General features: G+C 41.6%; 1 protein-coding gene across 2 annotated transcripts in view; it reads left to right on the top strand.

Moving 5' to 3' along the window:
- The first annotated feature begins 1,876 nt into the window (after positions 1–1,876).
- The window catches only part of LOC102235888 (filaggrin-2-like), an 88,072-nt gene continuing 77,285 nt past the window's right edge, over positions 1,877–12,663 (top strand). The window contains exons 1-3 of one of the 2 annotated variants that reach the window (XM_023338206.1): positions 1,877–2,586; positions 3,656–3,833; positions 3,964–4,428. In XM_023338206.1, the coding sequence (XP_023193974.1) occupies positions 4,192–4,428 (237 nt within the window). In that variant the 5' untranslated portion in view covers positions 1,877–2,586; positions 3,656–3,833; positions 3,964–4,191. Of the gene's footprint in view, positions 2,587–3,655; positions 4,429–12,663 lie in introns of both variants that reach the window. The other variant, XM_023338207.1, reaches the window with a different exon arrangement.

Consider the following 12,663-nt stretch of genomic DNA (forward strand, 5'->3'; position numbering starts at 1 on the left):
AGTCCAGACACCCTGCAGAGGAAACCAGTTTCGGCTGCTTCTAACCCTGATTTCATTCTTAAGCTTGCAGGTGATGGTAGGAACGTAGAAGAACCGGCAACTTACAGTAGACTGGACCTCTTCGCCACGACAGACTGCTTCAGCAACCACATCACTTCAGACGCAGCACCAATCTGCCACAGTTTGGTGGGACTTTTCATAAATTATTCTGTGGACTGACGGGAGAAAAGTCACACCTGTTGAAATGCTTGAATCCCTTTAAGTATTGTATGAAGCTAACACAGGATTTCAGGAAAAGAGGACCATCTCGACATTCAACATGGAGGTGGTAGTTTGGTGGTTTGGGCCCACTTTGCTGCTTCAGGGCCGGGATAACTTATCTTAGTTGCACCATAAGCTCTGTTGTCTTCACCAGAAATTGGCAAAAAGCTTCTTTTTTTTTTTTACCTTGAGCTGAAGCAAACTTAAACACTAATTTCCAGTTAGGCACAATGTCTTATAGACATTCAGTCTATAAGAGCAATCATTCTGATGTTTTATAGATAGTTTTTCTTCTTATTAAACAAAATCTTCAAAATTGCTTTTTTATCATTTACTGTATTGCAATTTTTGTTTCATATTTAAAAATTGCATACTTGGGGTGCTGTGGTGATGCAGGAGGTAAGCACAACCTACATATGGAGGCCTTAGTCCTCCATGCGGCCGTCGCAGGTTCGATTCCGGCCTGATGACCTTTGCTGCATGTCTTCCCATTTCTCTCATTACCCACTTTCCTGTTAATTCACTATCAAATAAAGGCCACAAGAGCCAATAAAACCTATTTTTTATTGTATACTCGTGTTGTACATGACTATCAGAATAAAAAGCAAATGAGAAAAACACACCTAGCATTGCATAGGGGTGGAAACTGCTCCCCACCACTTTTCCCCCTTGACCTCTGCTATGTGGAAACAGTACAAGGCTGACCCAGATGTTCCTGAAAACTCAGTTTGATATTCATAATCCTTGTTCATAATCACATTATTTCTTCCTTTTTTGCATGTTTGTTTGTTTCTTCCTTTCTTGTTTCCTTTAGTACTTTCTCTTATGTCTCCCTTTCTTTAGGACTGCCTTATCTCAAGGCAGGTGAAAATAAATCGTGGTAGAAAACTTGGACTGAAGCAAGGTCCACCTGACTGTGTTGCTCCTGGTCAGTTCGCCCAATCAACAATTCCAGTGCCTCTTATCTGTTTTACTTCCATTTTGAACATGTAAGCAATGCATTTCAATTTAAATGCAGATTATTTCTCAAGTTAGTGGAGTGTTTTTGGTGATTTGCGTGACATCGTTTTCATGTATTTTGGTTCTAAATCTTTATTTGGCCACGCAGACTCTTATAATGTGTAGAATATGGCCCAATGTGATCAAACTAAAACACTGTCAGAATTCCTCCAGGAAAGTCGCAAGAGGCGAAATCACAGGATTCCCACAGATTACGCAACACGGACAGCGCATGGCTGCCACAGAAGAGAGCGATGCACTCCAAAACCTTAACGCAGTCATTAAATAAATAAATAAATTTATAGTTTCTTTATAGTTTAAAGAAACTATAAACTCTTTTATAGTTTATTTTATAAACTATAAAAGAAAAAAAAAACTTATAAAAGAAAATATAAAGAACTCTTTAAACCACATAGACCATGTTTTGTGGTCATTTCTTGTACAGTGTGATAAAGTAATTGAATTCAGCTGTGAACTCTTCGTTTAAAATCCAAATCTAGCTTCTTATTTTTCACCCGCCCGGAACTACATAGTTCAAAACTAACTATAATCGTAATCTTGGATACGCCTCCGTCTTCCCGCTCGGTCCTTGACACCGAGCCGGGCGCTGATCGGACCTGACCGGGGGGCTGAGGACAGCTGAGGACAGCGACGGACTCGCGAAGTTGCGCCGCCCCGGTTCAGACAGCTGCACTGGAGCAGATAGAAGCCGAGATAGTGATTGAAAGTGATGGTAAAAGGATTTAGCCTCGGCATTAACACAGAGGGAGGGAGAGAGAGAGAGAGAGGGAGGGAGATAGGAAACAGAGAGAGAGAGGAAGAGGAGGAGGGAGGGTGATATTTTCCATAAAGCCCTTTCCACCCCCCTCCCCTCCCTCTCTTTCTGCCCTTGAGCATCCCGGGTAAACCCGAAGCTTGTAAAGTGGGAAGAGGAGGAGGAGGGACGGAGGAGGAGAGGGGGGTCTGATCGGGGCGGGCTCAAGCCTTTCTTCAAACTCAATATTTTATACTTTTGATACTCCCTGACGGTGGAATTCATTCCTCTTTTCCCGGCCGATCCCAGATCTAGGACGCCGCTGAGCCGTCATTGCGCAGCCATCTACGGTGGGATAAAAGAAAGATTTAAAAATAGAAGAAGAAAAAAAGTGTCCGGCGGACTGCAAATAAGAATAATAATAACAACAACAACAATAAAAAAAGCAACAAACAGCGCGCAGGGCAGATTGATATCGGGAGTACAGTGAGGAGACGGCGGCGGGGAGCGAGTACAGTGGAGGATCGGACGGGATTTAGTGCTGACTGGCCTCAGAGAGACGCGTGCAAGAAGTAAGTGCTCTACCTGATCAAGCATTTCGCAACACGGTGCGTTTATCTTGCTGGACGTATGTGCACGCAAAACGGAGCACTTAGTCGGGAGTGGACAGACGGCCTCTTTAATTTGAATCAGTTAGGAAGAAAAGGCAGCGAGTCAATAAACAGTTTGTGTGTGTGTGTGTGGTGTGTGAGCGACGCTGCACTGTCGGGTGCATAACTGTGGAAACTGACACACCCCTGAATAATCGGTGCCGGGGAAAACCGCCTGGGCCACTTGTCAAGTGAGCAAAGTCTGCATGGGTCGGGACGTGCTGTTCGCGGACCGGACTTCTGTCACAAGGCGTGTGAGGTTCGGATTACAATCCCTGAAAATGACAATGGAAGCGCAATCTGTGTCTCATTTATCAACGCGTGCGGGGAAAAAAAAAAAAAAAAAAACAATAAATAGAGTTGAATTAAGTTTGGAGTTTCCGCTTAAAGTTAGTTGCGCTGTGAAATAAGAATAGCTAAGAGGGTTCTCTCTAATGCACCCGATGAACCTAAAGAAAACTAACTTTTTCCTCCCCACGGAGCCGCAAAAGATTTTCTTCCAACTCCGCATTTTGCACAAGCGCCAGTCAAATAAATAATAATAATAATAATAATAATAATAATAATAATAATAATAATAATAATAATAATAATAACAAAAAGGATGACCCAGATAGATGTTGACTGGTACTTTTTACAGTGTAATCGTGGTTGCAACATCTGTAGCCCACTCTGCAGCACAAGAGGAATTACACGCACCGGGCAGCAGCACGTGTTTTTACGCACAAGATTAAAGTACACAGACAGGCGCTTTTTGGCGGGTTTTACGTGGCCAATGATTTTGAAACGCGAAATTACCGCAGGTTAGAGAGGACAACTTCAAATTTATACTCTTAGTGGAAAGAAAGAGGTAGTGTGGCAAGTAGTATGTGGTATGATGAATTTCGTTCATAAAAAGTTTCTAGGCTGCACAACAAGCAATGTCAGGAATAAATAATGCAATTCTATGCTGTTTTTTTATTATTAACTTTTCCTCCCATTGTACTCACAGCGCTCCAGATCTACAAGAGGAGCCCAGGCGGTCTGAGCCCCTTCAATGGATCTAGCCGGAGACACAGCCGCTGCTTTTTCACCTTCCCCTCCCGGCGCCGCTGTTCCGCTGCAGGACCCCGCTCTCTGAAACATGGATTCTCGTGAGCATCTCCCACCCAACTCCCTACAGCATTATGGTAAAGGTGCACACCGAGAGTCCTCTCAGTAACGGTTTCCGCCCATCCGTTCCCGTGGAAACCAGCCGTCCCAAGCAACAAACTTCTTTACCTCTGTCTCTCTCTCTCGTTTCTCCCCGGGGGACGTCAGTGTTTGTCAGGCGACGCTGACTGAAAGCTGCATATCTACCTGTCTCCTTTCACCTGAGGGATCTCAATCAAAAGCTAAGAGGCGAGTCCTTTTAAAAGTCGCACGGTGGTCAGGATGCTCACGTTCTCCCTGTGATCACCCCTCCATGCGCTTTACCTCTCCTCTGAGCCGTGTGGCCCCCTCACCCTGTGCCGGACCCTGCTCCATACGCCACTCCCCAGGCCTGCCATGCTCCTCCGGGCTGCGTTGTTGCTGTTGCTGCTGCTGCTGCTGCTGCTGCACTGCTGGGCCTCCGCCCTCGGCCAGTACAACATGTGCAAGTCTCTGGTGAGCACGGACGAGGGCTCGGTGTGGGAACATTACGCATGCCAGCCCAGTCCCGCGTCCATGAAGGACTACATGCGGATCAAGGTGGATCCTCACGGAATCACGTGTGGAAATCCACCTGAGAGGTTCTGCACTCTGGTAGGTTGAGTCACGCACCTGTGATTTTGTCATTTATTTTCTCAGTGTATCAATAAGTAAAGAGTGCTCTCAGACGTGCCAAACTTTGTGGTCAGTGACAGAGTGTGACGTTTTAGAGCTTGAAAACTTTTATTCAGGTTGTGGCAGACAGGACTGAGATAATGTGAAGCCTGAGGGCGACACAAACAGGGAAAAGCAAGAAGTCAGAGCAAGATTGATATTTAAACATTTGACCTTGAAAAGACATTGGCGTTTGCACCTAACATGAACTTTATGACCTTGGATCAAACTCATATTTAGACTCATAGAAAGAGCCCCAAAGTCTTCCAGATGAAATGCAGATATCAGGACCTTTCACTTCCAAGGACACTACAGGATGAGCTGAGGGAGAAAAAAAAACTCGTTAAAATGTCTACTAAACCCTGCAGGCCAGTCCTGGCTAATGAAGGTATAATAGTTTGAAATAAAGGTAATAAAATCTCAATCATAAGACTGCAATTAGGGTTCTCTTCCTTCCTGTGCTCAATGAGAAGTTTTCTATCCGAGCTTTGACTCATATCTTGACTCATTGTGTGTGAGAGATGAGATTTTTGATTTTTTTTCCCTTGACAATCGACCCGCTGTCACTGAACGTCCACTCGCTGGCGCTGACCGCTGCAGAAGGCGCCAGACTTGTCTCCACAGCCATGACTCAAAATCTCACAAACAGTGTTAGAACCGATGTGTAGGACTGTCTATATCATGTTATATAATAATGCAATTCTGTTAACTACCCTTTTTTTTTTCTAAGTTAGAAATTATTTGCTACTTTGGGAGAAGTTTTACCTTTTTCTGGCATAGGCTGATAATTAACATGTGAAGTCGTTTAAACAGGAGAGGATAACGCGTACCTCAGATACCTAATGGTTAATGACTTGTTTTAGTAGCGGAAGCCGGCATTGTTTTGAGTGAAACCTCTCCGCTTAAGAGATTAGATGGACCTGAGTGAGGCAAGAGGTGAAGTGATGCCTACTGCCATAACGTATTGACGTCTGCCCCCTAATGGCCCGGGCCTGGAAACTTCTATAACTATGTTTCTGAGTGAGCGATGATGAAATATTGATGCAGCCCTTAATGGGCTTCCTTACAAGGGGTTGGCTGGCGACGCTTCATCCCAAGGATCCTGAGTGTGCTGCACAGCTGATGAGACAGAAAGAAAGAAGGGTGATGGAGGGCGGGACAGGAAGGAGTCTGGGCTTAGTCAGCACTTTCTTGTGGGATGGGATGGGAGCTTTACAGTGGAAAGTTCTGGTTCCCGTAAGGTCATTTGTGGTTGTGGGGATTGAAACAGGTCCCAGACTGCTCTGATTAGGGGGTTTAGAGAGTAACGTTTACGTGAGAAAAGAGAGATGTCAGCTTAATATTCCAAAATGCACTGACTACTTTTCTCAGAGAGGCTATTTTTCTGAAGCATATAACCGTCCACTGAGGATGTGAGGCTTCCTTTGCCTCAAGTCTTCTGCAGCGTGACAAGTGTTCATTCCCTGACTGCTTCCATTAGAGACGCCAAATTGGCATTGCCCATCATTTATTAATATGCACCAGGCGTGGACGGTTATCAATAACTGAATATTCAAAAAGCTTTGAAACTCCTAACTTTTCCTGCCACACTATTGCTACTGATTGTAGACATTTCATTTCAGTGCCACTGAAAGTGTCGGAGTGACCAGCGACACCTTCACCTGTGCAGAATAATGCAGCAAGCCCCTTCCCCCACTTGTTGCTAGGCACTGCTGGTTGAAAGAAGACTACTACATTTCTAAACTTTCCACAGAAAAGAAAATTAATGCAAATGTGGAATATTTCTGGATGTGACAAACAGGGATGATCATGGTGTGTTTACTGAAGTATTTTAAAACTGTGGCCGGGTGTTTATTCTTCTTTTGTGTTCTGTAAAAATTTTACATTTAGACCAAAGTCTGCATTATACTATAATAAATGTAACACTTAGTATGTTCGTTTTTTTTTGGGGGGGGGGGGGGGGTTGCAGCATTTGGACGTACTACTATCAATGCAGATTCATAAACTTATGATTTTAGTGCTTGAACTAAAACACGCTCCGTTGTGCAGTTCTCTGGCTATATTACTGCACACTGCTGGTCAGCTTGCTAAGTAAGAGTTCTACACTTTTACATCAATAATAGAGACAGCTCTAGCTGTTTGGAAACATTCCCATGCTTGTGATATATGTGCCACTCAATAAGGAGCAGAAAGGGAGAATGGTATTATTTTCTGTGCCACTGTGTGAGGTTCTATATAGTCCATTTAACAGAATATGCTTAAAATAACTATTCATTTCCTGTTTTAAATTAAAACAAAAAAATAAACTTTTGTTTTGCTGTTTCATAGAAAAACCACAAAACTGCGGCATTTGCCTAATGTGCACATTGTGATTTTTTAGGGAAGCCTCTTTTTCCCCTCCTTTTTGCCATGCCTAGTTTTAGCAGCTACTCAGAAAAGTCAGTATCATATCTAATTGGTTTACTTTTTCAGTCACTCATTCAGCAACGCCACAAATCAAGAGTAAAATTCTTCTCACTTGGGAATATATATATATATATATATATGAAAAAAGTCTTCACATCCCAACGCGCCGAGTCGTTCATCTATAAAAAGACTTGAGATAAGCTGCGGAAGATGCAAAGTACTTTTTTCCCCTCCATCTCTCACCCTACAGAATGAGTGCTTCTGCACACTCTGGGAGAATTCACTTTTTTAAAGCATAGTGGTTTCCATTGAGTCCATCACTTTACAGTAAGTTTTGCTTCTTCCTTCTCTATAGGGATCTATTTTTTTTCCTACTCCATTCATCTGACTCGTTTCTTGGGAGTGCAGTATCGTGTCTGCACAGCCAACGCGGCCAGCATCATGTTGGCTTCTTTCAACGTGACACGCTTCCAGCACTTTGAAAAAGATGCTACTGTCACCAGTGCTGCATGAGGAGCTTCAGTGGCTTTTTGTGTGTGTGTGTGTGTGTGTGTGTGTGTGTGTGTAGTTTCATTGTATAATCTACTATAGGGCTTGTAGGGAGTGATGGAGCAAAGATATTCAAGGCAAGAATGCTGCAGATAGGCAGCTAATGATGAGAAAAAGGTGGGCCAGATCAAAGCTGAAGCATAAAGACAAAACCCTTCTACTGTCCCGCAGAGACACTCACAGCGCCTGTCTCAAAAATGCTGCATTTAGAAGGGTTTGGCTTTTGTTTGTTGCTGTGGTTTTTTGGGGGGGGTTTGGGGTTTGAAACCAAGCCTTCAATCAGCCATCTCCCTTGGGTGGAGAACAGAGAGCAGTCGAATGCTAATGGGAATGTGCATGTGTCTCGGAATGTGGCGTTAACAGGGACCGGTCGGGGTTTGAGAAACATGCGGACGAGTTGGCTGAGAGTGTGCGTTAGTATGTCTAAGGAAGACACAAAAACAACAAAAAAAAAGCCCTCACACACACACACACACATATACACCTTGCTGTTCCACAACACATTTGCCCATTTTAGAAGCTAGAAATCAGCCAGCTCTAAAAATAGACATGAGAGGAGAGAGGAGCCGCGCAGCAGCGGAAGGGGAGCATGCAGGAAGGGGAGAAAGATGGCAGCTGGTAGTGTGGATCAGTGCATCTCAGACTGGGCCTGTGGCCATAATTCAGGCTCACTGCCTGGTGTAGCCTTGCCAGACCCGGATGGCCTGCCCTGCCCAGCAGTGGCCCATCAAGGCCACACGAGAGGAGGGGGTGGGAGGGTGGAATAAATCCAGGAGTGGGCCAAATCTCGATGAACCTCCTTGGTGTAAATGATAGCCCAGGTGGCCAGTGTCCTGATAAAACTCGACTGGGGGTGAATACAGGTGCAGCAGGAACTGGTCTCACGCTGCAAGGCGTACAGTAATTGGCGAAGGGAACAGATAGTTGAGGAGAGCAGACAACGAGAGTGAATGTACAAACAACGGACATGGGGGAGGGTGCAGTGATGTAATGGTGTGGCTCGCTTTCCCATTAGGACACGGTTGAAAGTGATCTGAGAGTGTTTAGATGTGTTGGCAGAACGGGAGGATAGTTTTAAGTGAGATTTATCCTTCACTGAGGTGATTCTAAGAGGGATTGGCCGCAGGCGCTTAAACAGCCTGAGGTGGACTTAGTAAACCACCTTATCAACCAACCAGGATCTCTGGACAGATACCTGTTTGAAGAGGAGGAAACATATGTAGGAGCTAAGAAGCAATTTGAGCATGATTACAAGTGTGAGGGATTCAGTAACGCAGACGGCCAACGCAAAGCATTTTTTTGAGCAGTCTGATATTTTTCTGCTCCAGATGTGGTCATAGCTGTAGATACTTAGCAAATAAATGCAAGGTTTCTTTTAAAAATCTTAGCTAGAAAAAAAGAATCTTGTTGCAACGTTTTGATTTGAAGTATTAAAAAGCCTTTGAAGGCTCTCATTCACTTGAGATTTATTCTATTCCAAAAGTCTTTGCATTATGTGGTTTATAAAAAAGCATTAAACAAAGGAAAACTAGATGTCTTGAGCTTTCTAAAAGCATTTGAATATACATATTTCTCAGAAACGTCCTTGTTTTGTTTTATGTTTGTCTTAGTTTGAGTCAAAATCAGGAAATTTCCAACATGGCTCCATATCAGGAACTTCAGAACTAGGTTTAGACTTTTAAGCGCAACAGGAGAGTATTTAAGATTAATTCTGAAAATTGAGAACATTTTTTGTCTTTCTGTGCTCACTATAAAAAATAACTCCAATTTAATTACTATAAAACAGTCTTGTAATAAGTGTGTTTGAGTAATTTAGAAACTGCTTTACTAAAGAAATAAATATTTCCTGGATAACAAGTAATTGTCCTCCTTTTTAAAAACTCCAATTATTTTTAACCACATTCCCTTCTCTTTACAGTTATTTTTTTTATATTGCATGCTATGGCTTATACGTAACATTTTACATTTTCATTTGGGTTTAAAGTCTTTAAATGCCGAAAGATTTACCTATTGGTATGTGTTATGTCTTAAAAATAAATATTTTGTTTCATAATAAGAAAAAAATGAAAGTATCGAAAAGCTATTTTAAAATAAAAATCAAAAAACTAGTCTTAAACTTTTAGAGATGCATCACAGGTCCACAAAGGGTGGCAGCATGAGAGTCCTCAACCTACCCTGAAAAGATATGATTACAGGACTCAAAATTATTATTAAAGTGTAAAGATTAAGAACGTCTGTCGGAGAGAAGAAAAAAAAATGTCAGAGGTTCAAAGTAGCAAAGAAATGAGGTGCAACTCTCTAGGTGAAGCAATGACAAACTTGAGGCTGTATGAGGTACTTTAATTAAACCTGGTGTCAGTTCAGTGACATCCTGTATAGCTGCTGTGCTTTACCAAGAGCAATAGTGTCTTCTAATAAACCGTGTTATACTTTAAGTTTGTTGCACTTCCAAAATCTAACAATAAAGAAGTAACTTAATATTCTGTTACACAATCCATATCTCAGTTGATTTGAAGCCCTAGAATCCCCTTTTCTTGCTCCGGCTTTGTGGTTGGCTTTAGATTGAAAAACATCAATAAAATATACAGTAGCAGCTTTTCCCTGAATTCAGCTCTTAAGTGCTTACTCAGAAAACAGCAACTGTTTTCTCTGAAAATGTGGTTCTCCCAATGAACTGCATCTGCTGTAGTCTAAGTTAAGTTTTTTTTTTTTTTTAAATAACATGTCCAGGTCCAACTGTGGGGACTTTATTAAGATGAGCTCAGCTGCTGCTGCTTTGGAGCAGCATGATGTCTCTGCTCTGTCCTTCTCTCCTCTTCCTCCTCCTCCAGTCACACATGCCTACAGTAAACATTTCTTCTTCTTTTTTTTCCCCCTCCTTTCTCCTTGCGCACACACGCACACACACACGCCGACATAAACAACACCTGCCCACGCAAACGCACACCTAAGATACATTTACACGCGCCGAGGAGCTGTTTGGTGCCGGGGAAGGCATTTCACAAGAAACCAATAAACAGTGTTTCAGGTAATTAAAGCAAAAAAATAAATAAATAAAAATCCTAGGACATTATATGGTGTTTTATTCATAAATATACCAGCAGCATGTAAATCGAGTTAAAATGGTGTCTGTTAAAAATAGTTTAATAAGTCAAAGGTGACATGCTGTTAAAATGGAGTTAGAGATAAAGCATTTATTTCATTTTTATGCTAAAGCACTTATTTTATAGATGAAATAGAACAGGAACTGGAAGCATACCTTTGAGCACTCTGCCTGGTTAAGTCTTACCATCAAAGGATTTAGCACCTACTTATAGCACTATGATTACTTTTCTCCCCTTGGCCTTTTAGTTTTTATTTGAGCGATTTTCACCAGAACTGTTTCCAGTTCCTCGAAACTCTGGAAGCTTTGCCCAGCTCAGAAATCGCAGCTATTTCATGGAATTGTGTAAGGTTTTGACAATACGCAAAATGAATGAAACTTTGATAGGGATAGTAAATGCTTAGCTGCAAATGAAAACAGAGAACACTTTGTTACATTTTTTTAAAGCCTACTAAATTAGGTTTTATTGCTAATTTAATATTGGTGAGTATTTATTGCTTTGGTTCTGACTAAACTGTGATGAACCGCTGAAGTTGCATCTTATTAATCTGTTCCTCTTTCACACTTGTGCCGAACTTTTCACCTCAGCCATCTGTGACTCCTTTTTTTTCTTATTTTCTCTTCCTGAATTCAAATAAAATGTTCTTTTTTTAAGAGAATTGTCACTCTTAAAGCAATCGTAGGGCAAAAATATTGAATAAAATAAAATAAATGTTAAAAAAAAAAAAAGAAATCCAGCACAGACATGCAGCTCAGGGTTTGTAGCTGCTTAGAGGAAATTTTATTTATTTTATTTACGATTGCCTGAACAAGTAATGAGTTACTGTGCAGCTTTAAAGCAAAGGTGATCCCAGTCTTCTTGAACTAAATGTCCATCTTTTTGAAAAAAAAAAAAATTAGTAGGTGTTGGAGTATTTCTATGACCAAAAACCAGAATTTCCCATTTCTGCTTACTAGACACTTTAGTAAACTTCACATTTGTTTCATTTCAGTCCTTAAAAGACAATGAACATTTGCAGTCACACACTTATGGTACTTGAAGGGACTGCTTTTTTTTTTTTGTTAGGGATACCCAAATGTTTGTATTCCCCTCTATGCATGTGCAGATTTGTCAGGCAATACTCAGATGGAGAGAAACCACCATCACTCTCCTTGAAGAAGAACTTCCAGCGTGACGGAAAGATGTCATAAGTGAAAAGCAATATCCCTTTCTCATCCCTTCTGTGGCCTTTTTAATGGGAAGGTCGTTCTGTTTGATGTTTCCTCAAAACATAATAAATTGTGTTGTGTGTGTGCCTGCCTTTATTCCCCTCGCCACCAATATAAGATAGAAGCTTCTGAAAGTGGAAGGAGAAGAGAGAGCAGGAGAGCAAAGTGACATGTTTTGAGTGGAGAGAAACGAAGAGGAAGGGAGATGAGAAGCAGGTAAAGAACTGATTTCTATGTAAATACATGTTGGTAAAGTGTTTTACCTGGGAAAAAAAATCTGTATTTCACTTCTTTTAAAGGAATTAAGAGCAACAATAAGTCATAGTGACAACATTCCTCTTGTAAGGTGATATTTAGGAAGTAGGAAAGCATTGTGTTTTTTCACACTCAGGACGCTGTGTGGTAGAAAACGGATATTGTGGACATTGTACCAATGATGTTACACCAGCCTTATGCTGCAAAATTGGTGATGGTAGCGTCATGCTTTGGCATTGCTCCTCCTTGGCATGGTCAGGAAATTGGTTAGAGTCTAATTCAGTTCAAATGTTATAAACATTTACAAAACAAGGAGTACACCAAAGGGCTGGACAGGGCAGCAAGGCGAACAAATAACTGCAGTGCATAAAAGACTACTGTGCAAGATGGTGAGGCCTAAAATTACTAAAACAATATAAAAAATTTGACTTTACGATAACTGAATATTGCAGGTGTCCAGCTCAACTTGAGTTAAAATCTGGTGTGTCTTTCAAAAAGATTTAAAAGTTGGGTGAGTCAAGGCAACTTTCATGTCCTTGATGAACGTAGAGGTAGAGCTGCAGTGGAAAGGTTTGGATAAAAGGACATTTAAGTGTGTGTGGATGGAAATGAAAAATTGAAATTGTATCAATCAATCAATCAATCAATAAAAT

The sequence above is a fragment of the Xiphophorus maculatus genome, chromosome 8, assembly GCF_002775205.1.
Source record: "Xiphophorus maculatus strain JP 163 A chromosome 8, X_maculatus-5.0-male, whole genome shotgun sequence".
Taxonomy (NCBI): domain Eukaryota; kingdom Metazoa; phylum Chordata; class Actinopteri; order Cyprinodontiformes; family Poeciliidae; genus Xiphophorus; species Xiphophorus maculatus.